At 49.6% G+C, this 20,318-nt stretch overlaps 1 protein-coding gene across 1 annotated transcript in view; it reads right to left on the reverse strand.

Annotated features, from left to right (window-relative positions):
* Nucleotides 1–20,318, reverse strand: part of XXYLT1 (xyloside xylosyltransferase 1) — a 69,308-nt gene that overhangs the window by 40,168 nt on the left and 8,822 nt on the right. Inside the window, exon 2 of the mRNA XM_064516817.1 lies at nt 19,280–19,427. Coding sequence (XP_064372887.1) covers nt 19,280–19,427 — 148 coding nt within the window. The remainder of the gene's footprint in view (nt 1–19,279; nt 19,428–20,318) is intronic.

Raw genomic sequence — 20,318 nt, forward strand, 5'->3', positions numbered from 1 at the left:
GTGTCACGCTCTCGAGGGGAATATGCAATGTCGAGGGTGCTACCTACTGCACTACCAGCATCAGCCAACCGTTTCTTAAAGCCTCCTGCTGCGGCTGCAGCAGGGAGCAGAGCACGAGCGCTGCCACAGTGCCAGGCAGAGATGCCAGAGCCACGATAAGCCAAACATGGATACGCACAGTTTATTTATACAAACATACTCTGTTCTTTTGTCTGTCCTTTGTTAGAGGCTTCCTTTGTTTTGCTAACCCCAGTGTTCCTGGCTGCTCCCCGGCAGTTTTCCCTTCTGCTGTCATGAGAGTTGTGAGCAGCTTCCTGTTTTGTTGTGTGTTCCCCTTTTCAGGTCTTATTTTCTCGACAGATAGTCTCCCTTTCTGCTTCCAGGATTAATCACTCCTGCCCGCCCGCCTGCCTGCCGCAGGGCTGACCCTGACGAAACGGGCGAGCCTCACCCCGAGGAAGCCGGCGGGCTGCAGCCGGCGGCGGGAGCGCGCGCTGCAAACGTGACACGCTCCACACAGCCCGCTGCCAGCCAGCAGGCGCGAGCGGGGCGGCCCGCCATCCCGGGGGAGGCCAGCACACGCACGCGGCCCAGGAGGCAGATCCGCCTCGAGCAGAGATGTCGACGCCTCCCTTCCGCTGCAGAGCTTGTGCTTTGGAAAAACGGTTCCTCTCCCATGGAAGCGGGTCAGGAGATGTTTTGTAAGCCCCCTCCCCACAAACAGCCACACGGCAGCTGCACCAACGCTACACGGTATGGCCTCTGGCAAAGCGGCTCGGCTGGGAGAGGCTGTAAGGAGGGAGCTCTCTCCCAGGACCTGATACTGCTCTGGAGCTCATCTTCCCTGGAGAAGAAAAAATCCTTTAAAACCATACCTCAGAGGGGCTTATCAAGGTGTGATAGCTTAACCTCCAAGCCTGCAGTTAAATGCAGCTCCTCAATCCCTGCTGAGGATCACCTCTATTCCTGTGGCCATCCTAACGGGCAGCTCGGCCCTCTTTGTCATCGGAGGTCTCTGCTGCCGCCTAGACTGAGGTGGCACCTCTGCAGAAAGCACTGGTTAGAGCAGTACAGCAGTCACCTCCCCTCTTCGTATTCCTGCCACTGAGAGGCCTGGAAATCAGTGTTCTGGCCGTTTGTCCATGTGTCCCTTTCCCCCTTACCATGCTCAGAACAAGAGCGTCAAGACAGAAATTACATAAAACACTGGAGCAACTCTGACTGGGGATGAGGACCACACTCCCCACTCTGAGTTTGGCTGGTAGTCCAAGTGCCTCTTTGCCAGCCACAGAAAGATCCTGGAAAGAGATGAGCCCCATGAGATGTCCCCTAGAGTGCTGGTCATGGGGTTACACCATGACCCAACCTCTCCAGCCACATCCTGTGGTTCCCTTTAGAGCTCCTGTATTTGACTTCTCTTGGCAGCTAGGATACGGTACTAGCAAAACTCCCAGCTCTCACCCCTGCACAACAGCAGGGAGGCCCAGGCTTTTCCCACAAGCTGCCTGGGATTAAACTGAAAAAAAGTGGCTACGTTGCCTGACTGTTCTGCACCCACGGCCTGAACCAGCTGGAGAAAAAGGGCTGACCAGTGAACCCACCTCCCAGCTGGCTGGCTTCCTGAGGAATGCTCTCCTCATGAAGTCAGCCAGCCCTACCAAAGGCATCCATCACTCCCAGAGAGGCTGCCTACCTGCGAATGTGAAGTCAAGAGGGTGTCCAGGATGGAGAAGGACATACCCAAGAAACCAGAGCAGCCCTGGCTGGCTAACAATGTCATTAAGCAGATTTCTACACCTCCATGGACCCAGTGGAGAAGAAAAGCAGCTTCTTCATAGCAATTCCAGCCTATCAGCTAGTTAAAAAATTAAGCTGTCTTCCAGGTACCGATGACAAATCATTGCAACAACCCATGCACAGCAGCTCCTGCACAGCACCATTACTTATCAGTTCCACAATGCAGCTCTGCCACCATCTGCCCCAGCTGCCCTGGGGCAGACCCAGACACACACAGACAGCACTCTCTGGAGGGCACAATGCACAAGGGGTGCAGCCACACTGCTCGGTAGGCCACTCTTTCTGCAGAGCCCCTGTACTCCCCCAGTTGCTTGCAGGCCCTGGAGAATTAGACCCTGGAGAACGTGGAGTGTCACCTTTGAGCACACTGACACGGGGGAAGGAGAGTTTTCAACATCAGCTCTGGAGACTAAGTGGTTTGGCTCAGAGAGGCTTTCAGCACATCTGTAAAAGCCCTGGAGGAACTATCTACACAAGCTAAAGGATCTGGAACAACTTTGGGGACCCCCAGTGTGTTTGCTGCAGCAGCCTGACTGTTGCCTAGTCCAGGCATCTCTGTCTCCACTCCTATTTCCATGCCCTGCTCCTGACTCAAGAGATACCCTATGAACAAGGGGAAGGGCCTGTTTCATCCCATCTCCTGCTGCCTCTGCACTGGCCTAGCCACAAGCAAATGGGGTATTTGTGTCTCACTACCTCCTGCGAGCAGTAGGGTTGCTCCATACTATGCAGTCACTATGAGGAAGAGGGAAAGAGAAAACTTAGGAAAAGAATACAATTTGTCCCAGAGAATTAATTTTCCCTGTACATCTGATTGTCTCCTCATAATCCATTAAGGTCCAAAACATCAATATTTAATGGTGCTAAGGCCCCTGGACCTTGCCGGGACTCTGTACCACAGACAATGTTGAGCACTCAGCAGCTTTCAGGATGAAGCTGTAAGTGCTGCTTGCTACGTATTTCATATGCAGTGTCACTGGGGGAGGAGGAGTGTGAAGACACTTTTTGTAGCTGGAGTTAGAGCAGCAGGAAACCTTACCATCAGACAAAGTAAAGTTTAATTCCAGGCTGTCATAAATTACAAAGCAGTGAGGATGGAAAACTGTAAAGCAATGAACAGGTGAGATGGAAAGGGAAACCAAAAAGAGATCCAGGAAAATAAATGCATTAAGGTAAATGATCTCATGTCTTGATTAACTACAAACTGTGCAGCGGAAGAGGCAGCAGGGCTGCAGGCACATGTTGTTCCTGTTTCATCTTGCTAAACTCTAAAAAGCTAAGGCAGAGCTGCCAGCAAGACCTTGGGGGACAGCAGTCCCCGCAAACCCAGCTGGGCCAGGCTTTGAGCAGGCCCAGGATTTTAATGCAGAATGACTTGAAGTAGCTTCCGTGCTGCTAACCTTTACACGAAGGGAGAGAGGGGCTAGCTACAAAAGAAAAAGGTATCCCCTCCCTTAAAAACAATGTATGTTACTAGGAGGACTAGCAGAAAGCTTCCTGCTGCCCAACACCACCAGGGTGTTTATTTAAACAACTGCCCCAGCAGGGCAAATGCCAAGACCCTGTCACTCTGCAGGAGGTGAAATAACAGCACACGCCTGCCTCAGTCTGACAGATCTAGGACATCCAAAATAATCGACGCCGGCACTACAGCGAGGGGCAGCCAATGGAAATAATGAAAAGTGACACCACCCCAAGGGGCTGCGGGTCACGTTGGACCAAAACGGTGATCCTGCTGTGGGAAACAGGCCTCCTCGGTGATGGAGCATCCAGGGGACTGTCCTGAACCCGACTCTCCTGTTAAACAGCAACTACATCACTGGCACCAAAGCAGCCTGCCTGCGCACACGCCGCACAGCACAGTGGGGCCCGGCTGCTCACAAGCTCGCAGCGGGCGTGGACTGGGGACACAGTGCACGCCGGCAGCATGGGTACGCCAGTGTGCTCAGGAAAGCGGCCAGGCTGAGAGCCCAGGAGGGTAACATCTGGGCTGACCCCTGGAACAGCTGGGGCAGCTCAAGCAGTGAAAAACGCCCAATGCACCTTGGGGCAGAGAGGCTCCCTCTGCCAGGAGCCACATGCAGACTGGGTGAACGCTTTACTTCTGGTAGGAAGCCTCCTACAAAGCCACAGCCTCCTGCGTTTATCTGCGAGGAGGTTTATTTGGAGGCACTCTGTTGCCTGCTCTCCAAAACGACACAATAGCTTTACCCCCTCGAGGAACAATGGCTGGCACTGCTGTCCCTTTGCTGGCAAACCTATTATTTCAGCCTGCCTTCTGTTCTCCTCACTGGCTTTAACATGTGTAAGCTCAGCCCAGAAACAGGCTGGGGAAGGAATCTGGCTCTTTTTCACATGGATAAGACATGAAGCAGAGAGCGCGGTTATGAGAGCCCATCAGAAACTATTAATACTCCCTCCATCCTTGTAAAAATGGGAACATCCTGCCAGAAAAGAAAGCCTTCTGATTCTGCAACATCTCATGGAAACTGCATTTGCAAGCATGTGGCTCTGGGGGCATCTCCCATGACCGCACCACTGACCCAGACTGTCTGTCCCTTCTCACAACATCCCCACTTTGAGGAAGCGGAGCCAGGCCTGGAACGTCTGGGACACAGGCGCTCTCTTCCCAGCGCTCTCCAAACTCGCTTCATCTCCGCTACCCCGACATGCTGTAGCTCAGTGAAGGTGGCAATGCTCAGCCAGCAGTAAAGCGTCAGGATGGCACACTTTGAAAATGCTCACTTCAAATTTAATATTCACCAAATTATATGGCTAACTTCACTGTGTACAAGGAATTACCCAGCAACTGAAAAAAAGGAAGAAAAGGGGGCCATGCTTGCTCGTGTCACTCTGCAGGGTGCCACATAAACCTCGGATGCACGTTTCTGCCTTCAGCGTGTGACACGGGATTAGCACATCGCAGGAGCAATGCACCAGTGCAGACTGGTGCCACAGAGAGGAAACAGCACACGCGTGAAGTGCTGACCCCAGAAGCCATCCTGGGAAGGGCAGAGAGGACTAGAGGCCTGTCTCCAGCAGGCACTGTGCCTGGCAGCTCTCCAGCCTCCCTGGGAGCAATGGTGCTCAGGACATCCAGACAGACAGCCCAACTTCAGGCTCTCAGGACAGAAAATCTTGGCCTGTGTTTCCCTACGATGAAACCGCATAATACACAGGCCAATGGCAGCACAGGTATCTGGCTCTGGCAACTCTTAGGCAAACAGAGATTTCTAGAACAAGCTGGGCAATCTTGCACAAAGAATTCAAATGTTCCAGCTGCAACAGCAAACTCTCACACAGCGGCATACACAAACTCATGCTTTTTAACAGCAATCTATAATGTTTTCAGCATATTGCATGCCTGCTTTTACAGAAGCACATCAGCAGAAGACAGTCTGCTTGTGACGATGCTGTTCCAGCTAACAGACTACTTTCCTGATACCTCTACTCAAAACATTCCTTCTAGCTCCTACGTTTTCCATGGTTGGAACTAAATGTAAAGCTTGCTTGAAGCATAGACTAACACCTCATGCAAACCACAGGGAGTGCTCTCAGTGTCAGGCCAGGCTTGCGCGTTACCTCTAGGAACTGAAACACAACCCGAGGGACCACTCAAACGTGGAAATCTTGTTACCGGCCCATCCTTTCCTATAGGAACCGGCAGGTCACCCTCTGCTGTCAGAAGGCAGAGCTGCTCCGTGTGCGCGGTGGAAGGGAAGATGCTGTGAAAAGACGCAGGGCAGCTCAGAGCTCTGCAGCATTTCTCCAGCCTGGCCTTTGCCCTCCCTGTGGCTTGGCTTTGTGGGAAAAGCACAAGTCATTGCTCACAAAGGCTGTTTGCTGTGTCCAGGCTGAGACTCCCAGAGCACTTGCAATGCAGATATCAATTTCATGAGAGATCATCTCCTAAATCAAGTTGTAGCCAGCAGCTGGAGCCAATTTCAAGCAGTATTAATTCCCAAGCAGCCTGCGGCTTTGTGATTAACAGGCAGCTCAGACAAACATCCCTACACACTGGTCAACACTTAATAACCAGCACAGTCACAGATAATGAGCCAGAGAAGTCGCCAAGCTCAGAGTTTGAGGCCAGGGAGACTACTGGATCATCCAGTTTGATCCCACTGTGTCATGGGCCACTATCCTGGACATCTGTTGTGAAGCCAATGGCACAGCTCTCTGCTGGTGGCCTTTTCCCCATACACGGTGTTGCCTGTTCTGTTGCAACAGCCTTTGCCTCTCCACTGAATTACCCAGTCATACAGCCCTACTGCACGCTCCCACACAGCCTGCAGCTCGAGCAGGTCCTGAGACAGAAGTGGCATCTATCACATTACAGCTTTCAATAACTTTCTCTTTTGTGAGCTAGTCCGGCGTCTCCTCGAGCCTGGATAAATTTTAGCATCTACAAAATCCTGTGGATCAATTACATAAAATCCATGGATCAGTTACATCTATATGAATAACACCTTGTTTTGTCTGTTTTGAATCTGCCTCTAGCTGAATTTATTTGACACCCCCGAGTTTTAGTACAAGCAGAGGTGGTGAAATAATGCCTGCCTCATAAACTGTGGCTTTCCAGACTCAGTTGTAACCCCCTCACCCAGCTCTTTTCCAGGCTGGAGAGCCCCAGTCAGTCAGGTTCTTCTTGTATGAAAGCCATTGCCCTTCTCTGAATGTTTTCCAGGTTTCTTCCTAACACACCATGATGGTATACCAGAAATTAAACAGTACATAATGCACTTTGTTCTCCTTTCCTATTGTTTCCTAATGTTTATCTAGCCATATGAAAACTTATCCACTTATCCCACTGCTGCTTAGTTCCCTTAAAAACGTTTGATTAACAACCTTGTCAAATGCATCTGGAAATCAAGTTTCTCAGTTATCAGTCAACAAGTCTCTAGCTGCGTCTTTGCTGTAGAGCAGCACCCAGCTTCCACCTCTCTTATCCACCATGTTTCTTAAGTAAGCACTGCAGACAGTGATTTTAATAATTTAGTATATATATCATCCCACCAATTTCAGTAGTGATAATTATGTCAAGCATTTTCTCACCAGTGAAGTTTCCCAATTGATCCAGTTTCTTTCCCAGATTCCTAGCACTGAAATAAACCAGTTGAGGAATTTGCTCTCTTCCCATTTTTGGTCCCATGCTTTCAAAGTATTTAAAACAGGCTCAGTGTGAGAGTTCAACTGCATTTGCCTCTTTCCTGTGTTGTTAGCTAGATACCCTTCTGATGCCTCTTACCGTCTGCCCTTAAAGCCTTCCGCACGTCCACACAGTCATATCTAGGATGCAGCAGGAGGCACCGAAAGCAGCAGAGAGGCTGGGCACAAAGAACAGGGAACTATCCTGTTAAGCATGTTTCCTGGGGGTTGCCAAGCCTGATTCTGTAGAGATCCTGCTAACTGAATCAAACCTGGCATTTGTATTTATTCTGCTCTGCCCCCTTGCAGACACTGAACGGCCTCGATAGCGTGAGAAGGGATCCAGTCCCTACGCACCCTCCCTCACCGACCAGAAACACCACGTTCTCCCGACCTAGCTCTGCTCCGCTGCATCCTGCCGGGTTCGGAGAGGCAGTACTGTATTCCTCTCCCTGGCTACCCGGAATGACGTCAGGATTAATTAGTTAGCGTTTCACCAGTGCCTGCGAGGTGCAGCATGCCACACAACAGCTAACCGCTCGCACTGCAGGAATCGTAAGGCCCAGGGGCCCTCTGCGCTCATCTCTCACCCTTTGGCAGGGCTTCTGCCTTCATGGTGGATTGTTCAATGGGAGAGAAACCCTGTGCGCTTCCCCACGCACTGCCAGGAGAGGGGAGGAGGAGAAGTACATTCAGGGATGATGGAAAGCCCCTCAGGAAGACTGCCAACTGCTCTTACCGCCAAGAAAACCCTGCTGTCCACAATTTGTCAAATGCCACTTTCAATCAAGTTCTACTAGCACCCTAACTCCACATGACACACACTTCCTCCGAGCAAAGTTTCAGAGATTCCCTTGCAGCTCATAAACTCATCTCCTCTGGCTCAGTCAGCAGAGATGAGCCATGAAGCAGTTTCGTTGAGAATATCTGTGTCAGACGGCTACAGAATTTTCAGACAAAAGTCACCTGAATTTTGAGTTTCCGGTCCATCTTGTTTCTCAAGGCCTTTCCCTCTGTCCCATCTCCCCTTGTCCGACACCATGGTCCTGCTGCAGCATACAGTCAGCATAACCAATAGAGTCAAACACAAAAAGGGAGTTTTCAAAGCTTTGCACAAGCTCTTGGATGATGAAGATGATGATGTCTTTCCCTGGGCTACCCAGCAGCTGCTCATGACACCCAGTTGAGCCTTTCTGGCTCTGGCCAAGCTGGAGATAACCATAAAGCATTACCTTCTATTTAACTAAGTCTGGTGCTTCAACCAGCTCCTGCTGCACAAGCACTGCACAGCCAAAATTAGTACCCACTGGCACCAGCCATGACAGTGGTAAAGAATGAACGGGACTGGGCTGGGAAACGTCCCAGCGCTGCCCCTCTCTCTGCCCCCACAGTACTCGTCCCTCTTCTCATATCGGGGGTGTTCTGCGTGGTGCCCATGGAGAGATGAGGACAGCCCTGGGAGGGAGGATGCCTCTTCAGTAAAGAGACAGCCTGACAGACCACAGCCATCCTGAATAATTAAAATTACAGACAGAAGACAAGAGGCAGCGCCACAAGCATCTCTCCACCTGAACAAACACCTTTCTACTAGACAGTCACCTAACCCCACACACAGCTGAAACCCCACAGTAAGAAATGAGACCAGACCTAACACGCTAGAAAACTGATGGCACCTGTAGCAGGATGCCTTCTGTGCCCAGAAACAACTGCCTACCACTATTCACCATTATCCTTTCTTGCTGAACCACTTTTCAACCTCACGTTGCAGTCACAGCTGCAGACTCTGAACACAGATACCTGCATACTTGTTTGCTCTTTGTGGTTACCTGCTTGGTGCCATTTTGTTTCTCTGATGTAGAGGCTACAAAGATAGCCCAGCTTGTCCCTGGGGAACCAGGACATCTCTAGCAATGTACCAAGTAGTATCAGATACATAAGGCTCATTCTTCTTTCCAGCCCTCCACAGCAGGTAATTATGGGCACTACACAGCATTTGGTTCAGAAAGGTATTCTCTATCTTGACTTAATGCTGTGAGCTAAAATAAAGGCAACAAGTAGAAAGCTAGGACATTGTGGTGGTCCTTGGTTCCCCATGGATTCCTCTCTACAGTGTGCAGACTGCCCTGGAATGGCTCCATCTCCCAAACTAGCAATACACTCTCTCTTGCCAGAGGAACACAGCTGCTGCCCGCAGTCCCCAACTCCTACTTGGACATCCTAGTCACGTGGTGGAGTGCTTGCAGCACCATGAAGAAGGCCTTGAATAGGATCAATATTCTGTGGGAAAACCGTTTGGGGACCAGCATTTACTGCGCTAGTAATGGCCAGTTCTGCCATGGAGAAACACTGCATTTTTTTGAGGTGGCGTGGTATCAAGCACCTGTGCCTGAAAACAGCCACGAGGCATTGCTATAGCCAAGGCAAGAGGTAACGGCCCTGAAAAGCAGGCCCTAGGCAACCATCCAGGAAGGAAAGCCTCTTCCTTCCAATAGGAGAGAAAGGAGAGGAAGACTCCTGGATGCCACTATGAAAGAATGAAACAAAGACAAAGAATCCAGTACCAAAGGAAAGCATCTTCCAGTGGCTGTGTGCCTACAAGAACTGCAGAGCACACAGGTTGCACACGCTCTGAATGCTTTCCCTAGGCACTATGAGGCATCACCCCCACAACTGTGGTGTCTCCTTAAGCCATATGGCCCTTATCCACGGAATGATCTAATCCAACACCATAAAAAACTTGCAGTGGAAATGCAGTGAAACAGAGCAAAATGGAAGGAGCAATGTCTGTTTCGCAGGCTGCTGGGATGTGATGCCACCTAAACATGGCCAAGCTGGAGAGGGGCTGCAAAGGGGCTAACAAAGGAAGCTGCAGGCTGCTAAAATAATTCTCCTTTGAGAAACTCGTCACTGGGGCCAAGGATGGGGGCTTGGTCTAAGGATCAGCAAAGACCAAGCCCTAAGTTTATGAACAGAGATGGGGTTAAGGCAGAGACAAAGCCTAGAGTCCCTGATGGAACAGGGCTGCAAAGCGGCTGCCAGAATTAACCTCTAGTGACTTTCTCACCTGTGCCATGGTTGGGGCAGTCTAAGGCTCCACCACAACCAAATACTCAGGTTAAGGTCAGGATAGAAACCAACCCTAGATCTTCAGCTTCAGTGGGGCTACAAAGGGGCTGTTAAAGGAAGCTGGGAACCACTAAAATAATTCTCCCCAAGAACTACCTTAGCTAGGCCAAGCCCTAGCGTCAGGGTTGAGAGATGAAGCCTAGAGCTTAAGCTTCAGTGGGGCTGCCAAAGGAAGCTGTGAGCTGCCATAATAATTCTTCATGGTAAAATTAGACCAGGACACCAAGAGGAGTAAATTCTCACAGGAAAAAAAAAAAAAAAAAAAGCTTTTGACAGCCCTGACTTTCCTTTGGCAGCCCCTTCTCAGCCCTGGTCCAACTGAAGCTATAGGCTTTCTCACTCCTCACCCAATACGTTACCTGAACCCTAGCCCAGGGTTGCCACCACCCCAGGGTGAGCCTTAGCCCAGCACCCCCTGCCTTGGCCCAGGTGAGCAAGTTCTCAGGGGAGAACTCTTTCAGCAGCCCACAGCTTCCCTTGGCTGCCCCTCTGCCACCCCCTCTCACAGGGAGCACTACCCTTTTTCTCCTCTCTTAACCCTAACCTTAGACATCAGGAGTCTGTCTTGTGTGCTTTGACGTGGCCATGTTATTTCTGCCATCTGCTCAGTGTGGTCTTGCCTTCCAGACAGACCAGCCAAAACATTTGTGTGTCCATAAGAAAGGTTATAAAAAGTTTGCCAGATCCTCTAAGTTATGATACTAAAATGACAAGTGATTAGCAGGATTAAAGCTATCAGCAAGTGAAAAGCCACCTCTGAACGTGGATATTGAAAAGGAAAATAGAAAGTTCTGAGTCTCTGTCCTCCTAACTCCTTTTGGCCTGAATCTCTGCAGATCTCAAGATCATTTCATTCTGGTATCATTTTCATTTTGGCAACTCCTTCCAAGTCTGAACTCTGCTTGTCTGCTCTCTGTCTGTGTAACTTTCTCATCACTTCTCCCTTGCAAAATCATTGAAATGCATCAACTCCTCCTCTAGCTTGTCAGGCCTGGTCATACCACATTAAAACAGGATTTATAGGTCTCAAGCACAAACAACACCTATGTAGTCTCCACTTCTGCACACTGCATACCAACTCCCCAGCTGGTTTAAATCAGATTAACTCCACTGATGTAAGACATTTAAGACAAGAGAGTTACATGATTTACACCAGCTGAGGAGCTGTTATATTATAGTTTGGCAGCTCCAGGTTTTGGCTTCAAAGTTTTTTTGGACAAAGATTCCAAGCAGCAGTGAAAAATCAGAACAGCTGAGTGGCAAAAAGTACATATTCTCAGGGCAATATGCACACAGGCATGCACATGTTCCACAAAAATCTTTTTCTAAACAGTGCTGTTCAGGTTTCAGTGCCATCAGTCTGCAAAGTTAGTGCACACCATCACAACCCCAAAACTATTCTTCAAGGAAATCATTAAGTCATGATACTATGAATATGCCAGAGCTCTTCAAAAATCGATAGATTTGGAAAACTAAAGCCATACAACCTTAGCACAAAGGTCTAGCCCTCAAAAAAAGTACAGACAGACTGATACACACGTATACAAACACACGAGAGGGAACTTAATGTTCAAATCATGGCCTTCATTTGTGCTGGAGCATTTTTAAACCTGCAATTAAATCCAGCTGCCACATAAAACAGGTACTAAAACTATGGAGCCAGACAGGACTACAAAGATGCACAACCGCAGAGTTCATGGCAGGTGAAATGGCACAGAAATACACTAGGAAGAATGCTGGTGCTCTGGGAAAATCAAGCTTTAATACTTTCTCCTCCAATTTAGTAAAGAGGCTTTTTCAAGCCAACAGAGATTGGGTTCTCAGAGAAATAGAGGCACAGTCAAGAAAGAGAAAAGGAGCATGGTTTGATGCCTGTACCATCCACAGATTTGCAGGGGGACAGAGAAGAATAGTTTGTAGTCCTCGATTTCCCCAAGGAGAAAGATCTTTCATTTGCACTTAAAAACTAGGTGAGCAAAAACACAGATCACACAGCGGAGAAGTCAGAAACACCAACCTTCACGCACTTCATGTCCAAGGCAGTTGAGCTACAAAGGGAACCAAGAACCAAGTGTGATGGAGAATTAGTATCACAGACTAGCAGGAGCAGCCATCCTTGGTCGGAGGGCATGCCATGTCCCCACTGCAGAAGCTGATTATGCTATTTGATGCTCAAGCCTGTGGCTTTGCATCAGGTCCTGGCTGTGCAACTGGAAAGCAGTGAAGAGGCCTGGAAGCCTTGCCAGACCCATAAATCACCACAGACACTGCAGGCACCCGGCACAGTAAATCTGGCCTCACTTGCAAGGGAAGTATAAAACCAGCTTTACTAGCAGCTTCTGAAACAAAAACTAAACTCACAAAACCATAAAATGACTCTTAAATATCCCATGCAGCCAACAGGCCATTGCAAGCCCCTGTCGGACTGACAGACAACAAGCAAGCTTTTCAAGAGACAGGACTACCCACAGGCTGATAAACTGAAAAAAGACATTTCAGACTGAACATCTTCTTGCTGGCAAGCAATACAATATGGATATCTTCAGTACACAGTAAAGATATGGTAGAGAAACACGGACAAGGGAATTAGCATTAATACTGCCATTTGTATTCAGCATACTCCAAAGTATGCTGCATTCACAATGCAGACATCAATGGACAAAAAAAAAAAAAATTACCAAAGTCTAATAAAGACCTAACTACAGCACACTCACCGAGAATCACGGAATAGTTGAGGTTGCACGGCACCTCTGGAGATCATCCAGTCCAAATCTCTGCTCAAAGCAGGGTCCACTAGAGTAGGGCTTTGAGTATCACCAAGGTTGGAGACTCCCAAAGCTCTCTGGGCAGCCTGTCACAGTGTTTGATCACCCTTACAGTAAAAAAGCTTTTTCTTATGTATAAGCGGAATTTCCTGTGTTTACAATTTGTGCCCATTGCATCTTCTCCTTTCACTGGATACCACAAGTCTGGCTCCATCTTTTATACTCCCTACCACCAGACATCTGTAAACATTGATAAGATTCCCCCCCACCAAACCTTCTCTTCTCCAGGCTAAATAATCGTAGCTCTCTCAGCCTCTCCTCATACATCCGCACTCACACCAGTATGTCCACATCTCTCTTGTACTGGGCAGCCCAGCACCAACCCTGCACCCTCAAACAGTGTCCCTGCATTCCTCCTGGGTCACTTCCTCCCACTTCCACCTCCTGTAGGCTTCCTTTTTATATCTGAGTTTTGTCAGGAGCTCCCCGTTCATCCATGCAGGCCTTTGGCCACCTTGATTTTATGCTCATCGGGATGGACCAATCTTGAGTGTGGAGGGGGTGATCCTTGAAAACCAACCAGTTCTCCGGGACCCCTCTTCCTTCTAAGGCCCTATCCCATGGGATTCTTCCAAGAAGGTCCCTGAAGAGCCCAAAGCTTGCTGTCCTGAAGACGAGGGATGTGATCCTACTTTTTGCCCTGCTTCTTCCTCGTAAGATCCCGAACTCCACCATCTTATGACCACTGTAGCCAAAGCTGCTCCCAACCTTCATACCCTAGACCAATCCTTCCTTGTTCATAAGTATGAGGTCCCAGCAGAGTACCTCTCCTCATCAGATGCTCAATCACCAGTGTCAGGAAGTTACCATCAATGCACTCCAGAAGCCTTCTGGATTGCCCTGCTGTGTTGTCCCTCCAGCAAATATCCATGTGGTTAAAGTCCTCCATGAGGACCAGAGCCTGCAAATGTGAGGCTTCTTCATGTTGTCTGAAGAAGGCCTCATCTACTACTTCTTCCTGATCAGGCAGTCTGTAGGAGGCACCCACAAAAGCTCTCAGCTGGCTCATAATCTGTCCCCAGACATAGCTCCATGCCTTCCCACAGTGCTCGCACAAAAGGGCAATTCTCCCTCCTCGCTGGCCCAGCCTGTCCTTCCTAAAGGACCTGCATCCATCCATTGCAACACACTAGTCATGTGAGGTATCCCACCACATCTCCATGATCCCAGTGAGATCACAGCTCTGCAACTGCATGCACATCTCTAATTCCTCCTGCTCATTCCCCATGCTGTGTGCATTACTGTACAAACACTTCAAAGAAGCATCCCGTCATGCTGATTTCCCAGGAAAGGCATGAAAGCTTTCCCCATAATGCTGTCCTGTAGGCACTTCCTTACCTTATGCATATATGCTTGAAGTAGGCCCACTTCCCTGCCTGTTCTTCACAGACAACTCATCCATTCCAGTCACTTGCCAACGTAAGTTAAATGATACTCCTCCACTGCTTTACAAATGTATGCACACCAGCGTTACAGTCACAATGCATAAATGCCATCTACCATGGGAAGAGCTGTGCCAGGCAGGACAGGACCATGCCCCAGAGGAAGCCTCATGAACCAGTATATTGAACTAATTGTTGATGTGAACTTGAGGCCTACTTCCTTTTTTAGGCCTGATGGTGGCAGGAATTGCTGGGCAGAGCAGGGAATTCCAAACTCTGTGACTGGGGGTTAGCAGTAACACAACGGTGAGGGGATTCCCTGTTTAATGAGCCCCATTCTCATATGCTCCCCAGTGCTCTTTGCTTCCAGACCTACTACTTATTTCAGTCCTGCTCTTTGATCCCAGGCACATTACTTATTTCAGTCTCTTTCCTCTTCACTTCTGATAGCACAAGATTAGATCTGGCCATGGTCCACAAGCTCCTCATGCCTCTCCGCCATTCCTGTTCCTGCCCCTTCACACACTCACCCTTGCACAGTCCCCTTCAGCTCATCAGGGTATCTCTCAGGCTGTGACTCCTGACAGTTCAGCTTCCTGTACGGGATATGTTATGCTGTGTGCCTCTTTCTGCCTTGGCGTCTATCTGACAAAAATGTGCTATTAAGATAAACAGTGATGTTGTTAGGTTTTACAGTACCATCTCCTCAGGACTTCCTGGCACAGCGGGGGCAGGCAAGCCTTATAGGAAAAGCAGACATTCTCTATGCACTCCGTAAGACATGAGGTGCATCCCCTACTTAAAGACTCCTGCCTTTCTCTATCATGCACTGTTCTTCGCTCTCACTTTCTGTGCAACAACCTTGCACTTCAGATCCCAAAGCTGAGACAAACTTTAAGCCAGCATCTTCAGACGCAGCTTCTAAGGCCATGGCTTTCCACCAGTCTGGACTTCCTTTTTCTTTTTATCCAGAGCATGTGACAAGTCTACCACTGGCTGCACCAAAGTCTGCAGGAAGGAGGCTCAGGCTCCAGGAATGTGATGACTGACTGACATGTGGCCACAAAGTCGATGCCCTCTGCATTTAGCTCACATCTCAGCAGAACAAGACTGTACCTGAAATTTGCGGCAGAAAAATTTCAGGAAATATTATGACTGAGCAGGGGCCAGCATAAGCTTCTACTCCAGCTGAAGAGGAAGTTAGTGATGCCAGCTGTGTTAGCCAAGGGAACAGCTACATCAGCAACACACATCAGCAGGAGCAGGCCACTGCCACATGCCCTGCTGCACTGAGTGCCCCGTTCACAAGTAGTTTGAAGAGCCTACAATGTAACATAGCAAACACAGTGAGGGCCTGGGGTAAAGAACATCCTGGTGACTGTAACTGCAGGGCTCATCCCCAGAGAGTAAGGCATAGGATGAGGAGTTTGCCATGCCGCTACTCTGCACCAGGAAAACTCCTGGCAAGCATCCCGGGCTCTGCGAGAGGCATGGAGCCAGGTCAGCTGTGAGAGAACATAGACTTGGTAAGTCAGCCAGACAAGATCTGCTGACTTCAACAAATGCTCAGCAGCTGTTTGCTTCCAGATCCTGAAGAAATAGGACACAGCTGCTCAGAGGGAATCCTTCCTGGCCTTCTAGGTCTCCAGCAGAGAAGGGCAGCTGTGCACTCCTTGGATGGTGGGCAATACAATTTGGGAGGGAAGGTGATGAAGGAGGAGTACAACAGCAGAAAAGAAAGAGAACTTTACTTCCCTTCTTCCATAACATTTACCACCAACAAACTTCTGAATTCAGCAGCTATCCCATTCCTAAATGGTATCACTGCGGTGTCTTTATCTGAGCAGTGAACAGGCCAATGCAGTTGCTTTAACAGCTGGGAGTCCTGGAGAGTTTAGATAACAAAAAATCTACCTGCAAATACACTCTCCCTGCCTGTTTCTCCCAGCTGATCTTTCCCCAGGCAACAGAAATACTTATGGGCTGGGTATTTCATAGCAGGACCAATCCAGACCTCTGCTAGCATGTCTGAAGTTCACTCCGTGTGCGGCACTGTGACCTTCCCCAGAAGGATGGCCTGGGAACGCAGGAAGGAAAGCAGTGTCTGCTTCACTTCCTCCTTGTCTGGCAAGCAAACACGGTGAAACCACTGTGGCTACAGGACGCGCCCGGGCCCCAAACAGGCCGCTATGTTTTTAACTCTCTTTGCAGGGTTTCACACATCTCCCCATCTCAGACAAGACCTTGCCCACAGGCCTCTCGGGGCACCTGCTGAGAGTTCAAGTACAGTCAGCCCAAGTCAAGTGACCTGCAGAGCAGAGCAGCCCCACAGCCATCCCTGGCATGAGGTTGCCAGGACAAATTCCAGCCTTGTAAGTCATTGCTGCCTGCCCCTCCATGCAAGACACAGCCAATAGACCAGTGCTTTCCTCCCAGAGAAGGTGTGTGGCCAAGCAGTCTGATCTCAAGCCTGAAAACCAGGACACTGGGGCCCACTGCTATCTGCCACCACTGTCTGGAAAAGCGGCAATGAGAGGGACACATGGCTGCTGAGATGAGAGAGGAGAATAGGGTCACTACTGATGCTACTGTTACGGCTGAGTCCGGCCAACAGAACAGAACTGGCAGGGGAGTCCACAAACCTCCACTAGGATGAGAATTGCTCCTAACAGGCAGGATTGGGCAAGATCTAGGAGAGGGGTTTGGAGCCCAGGTGTGCAACAACCTCCTGTCAAGCATGGGAGACAGAGAGAGCCTCTGCCCATACCTCATGCTGTATCCCAGAGAATCTGGTGGTCTTATTTGCAGCACCTGTTGGACTGATACGTGGACTCAAGGACCAGTGCAGCTGTCCACCTCAAAAGAGCCTGGTGACAGCAGGAGCTTTCTGAGGACAGCCCTCTCACTGTCCAGTGCCCGTTATCAGAGACCCTGCAACGGGCTGTACCAGGAACCAGAAACAACATCCCTGCAGGTGGGAGCCTCAGGAGCTCCAGGTCTCCTCACTTGCTAAGCTGCAGCATGACCTCTAAGGCAGATTGAAGAGCGCAAGCACCTGTGACTGGTGACCCTCTGTGTCCATGCACACATCTGACTGCACAGCCTCCATACTAGCGCTGCAGCTCTGCACACGCTATGTGGGACCAGGCACTTAAAACCCTGCAGCAGCTTTGGAACAAGACTTCTCCTGCACGGATGTGACATTACAGGCTGGAATGAGAGAAAACACCCTGTCCTGCAGAGAGATGTAGGACTGACTACAGACAGTCAACACACCCTTTCCATCACAGAGAAACCCCTGCATCATCTCGCACCAGCCTACTATTCTCCCCTCCACCATGTAAACAGCAGCCCAGCTCCACCAGTTTAAAGAACACTTTGGGCTGGCAGGAAATAAATAACTCCAGAAAATGAGATGCTGTTGCTCCCATTTTACCCTTTATTTATAAGGGACTAAACACCACCACCAAGAGTAATGTGATCCATGGCCATCAGCCTTACGGAAATGCCTCCAACCTTTCTGCCAGCCCTGACCTCAGTGCAAGATAAGCAAGCCTGACCTAAAGAATTCAGGGACGGAGAGCACAGCAGGGACTACTGACTGTGGTCCAAGGCTACAGAGCACGCAAGCCCTAAGAGAAATACCAACACACAGCTGGGGAAGGAAAACATGGCATCAGCTGAGCCAAGTCCCTTTTACCAGCTGCCTTTGTTTTCTTGTAGATTTACTGTTGTTCCCTCACTTCATAAAAGCAGAGCAAAGGCACAACAGAGTGATCAGTGGCTGCTAATAACCAAAGCTTTCCAAGAGCTCAGAGCCAAAAGGAAAGGAAGGTGTGATCAATAACCACACTGCTGACACCTGCTAGCATACCCATAGGGGACACCCTCAGTTACTGTGCTGCAAATATGTTGCATCTCTTTCTGCTGACACACTAAGGGAAAGGGAAGTTGTAAAAACACATGACAAGTAAACAGCAGCTGAATTTGGGGCACTGTTAGAAGGAAAACAGGTCTGAACCTCAGATGACCAGACCAGCTTCACTCTTGTCTTTCCCAGGAGCTCAGAGTGCGAGAGCAGAACCAGCTTGCGGCGTAGATACCTTCTCAGTCACTCATGCCAGCAGACTTGGACATGAGCACCACCACATCCTAACAGTGTGAACTGAGCCTAGGGACAAGCCAGGGCTGACAAACTCTCGAGCTCAGCCAGCCTGCAGGCTGCTCAGAGCTCTGCTGAGAACAGCTTTCTCTCTATACTTCTTTTCAAACCCAGCTTTTCAGCTGACTGCAGAAATCCCCACTGGTCTGTCCCACCCTGGAGCTTGTCTGAAACCACTGCAGTTGAAGGAAAGACTTGCATTTGGGGTCAGACCCATTAAAAGCAGGCTCCACTGCTATTGGATGGGAAAGACAAGCCACAGTTTCTAGGAGCTCACGTGGCCCTTGCCCACACTGTCACCTCAAGCTCCATGGAAAGGTCTGTCATTCTGCAGGGATGAGCAGAAACCAGGCTTTGCCCAAGAAGCTCATTCCAAGTCCTAAAGAGAGGACACATCATGTAACAATGCACCAGGATAGTCCTACAGTTGATCAGTCTCTGCCATCTCCCAGAACCATCAAGAAATGGCAGACACAACATCAGTGCTAGAAGCTTTGGCTCTGTCCAAGCATGCCACTGCCACTGCCTCTGCTCTGCAGTACTCCAACACTGGCAGCTGTGATCATGCCAGTGATGGGAAATGGGCTACCAGTATTCTGCCTCTCACCAGAGAGAGGGAGAGAGAGCACGTGTGCTCCGTAGTCAGAGTGCAACAGATCACATCCCATCAAGATCAACTCACTTTGTCAAGTTAATGAGCCCCCTGCTTCAATTACAGCAACTTTTTTGTTAACTTTCTTTGCGTTTCAAATAGCAGTGGATAATATTTGCATGCCTAAGACAAAGAACACCTGTGTTCCCGGAGGCAGCTGCTGCCACAGCTCGAGCGGAGGGCTTACCTTTGGGCATGATACGATGCATCGCAACCGACAAGAAGAAGATTGAATCACTGTAGTAGGTCCCCGATCCAGCACTGAAGTGTTTTTGCATGGCTTCGACTATCGGAAACAGCTTTTCGGTCAATACATTCACATCGTGGAATATTACCTAGGAGAGACACCAGAAACAACTACTGAGCCACTACGTCCAACAGACTTCCCCAGCTTTAGCAGCCTTTTCTCAGCCCGTACCGACACGCAGGAATGAGGTTATTAAACTGTAGATATCGCTTGCTGGCATTCCCACTGCGCAGAGGGATCCAACAGTCCTAGGCCCCACACACCTCCATGCTGTGGGAGGCAGTTAAGTGTAGTAGGGAAAGGAGGAAAGTATTTTTATGCGTGTTCCATAAATGAGAGACAGGTGCATAGAGACACTGGAATCCACTTATACAATCAAGTTTGTTCAATGCATGCTTTCTGCAGGTCTCTGGGCCCTGCTGTTCCCACTGCCTATACATAATCACATACCTGGTCTCCAATACAGAGTGATCAGAAGAGGTGACTGTTCACTCCAGGTTCTGCATCCTGCAGACAGTTTTGAGGCAAGCCACTCCACATCATTTAGTATGAGCCCCAAGACTTGCTCCCTGCTATAAAGGCAGGCTGTGATGGGGCTAGGAACTGAGCCCAAATCTCAGCCCAGCACATAAGCAAGGTCTTCAGCATGCCCCCACCAGAGCTGCAACAGGAAAGGCAGGACACAGCAAGCCAATGAAAATCCAAACATCGGCAGTTACAACAGGGCTGAGCATCTTTTCTAGCTGGAGTTCAGCCCTTCTGCACTGGAGCTTTCCAACACTGTCGCAGCAGGGAGACCATGCCAAGGCCTCTGGCCTGGGCTTGCTCTCACTCGGCAGCGCAATGCTGTGTGCCCGACCCACCACCGCCAGGGCCAAGGGGCAGCACTGCCGGCTTGCCCTCTCTTACAGCCTTTCCTAAGTAACCGATACTGGACAGAAATAGGATCCCAGGAAAGACTGATCTTTGACACAAACAG

Source organism: Dromaius novaehollandiae, chromosome 9 (genome assembly GCF_036370855.1).
Source record: "Dromaius novaehollandiae isolate bDroNov1 chromosome 9, bDroNov1.hap1, whole genome shotgun sequence".
In the NCBI taxonomy this organism is placed as follows: Eukaryota; Metazoa; Chordata; class Aves; order Casuariiformes; family Dromaiidae; genus Dromaius; species Dromaius novaehollandiae.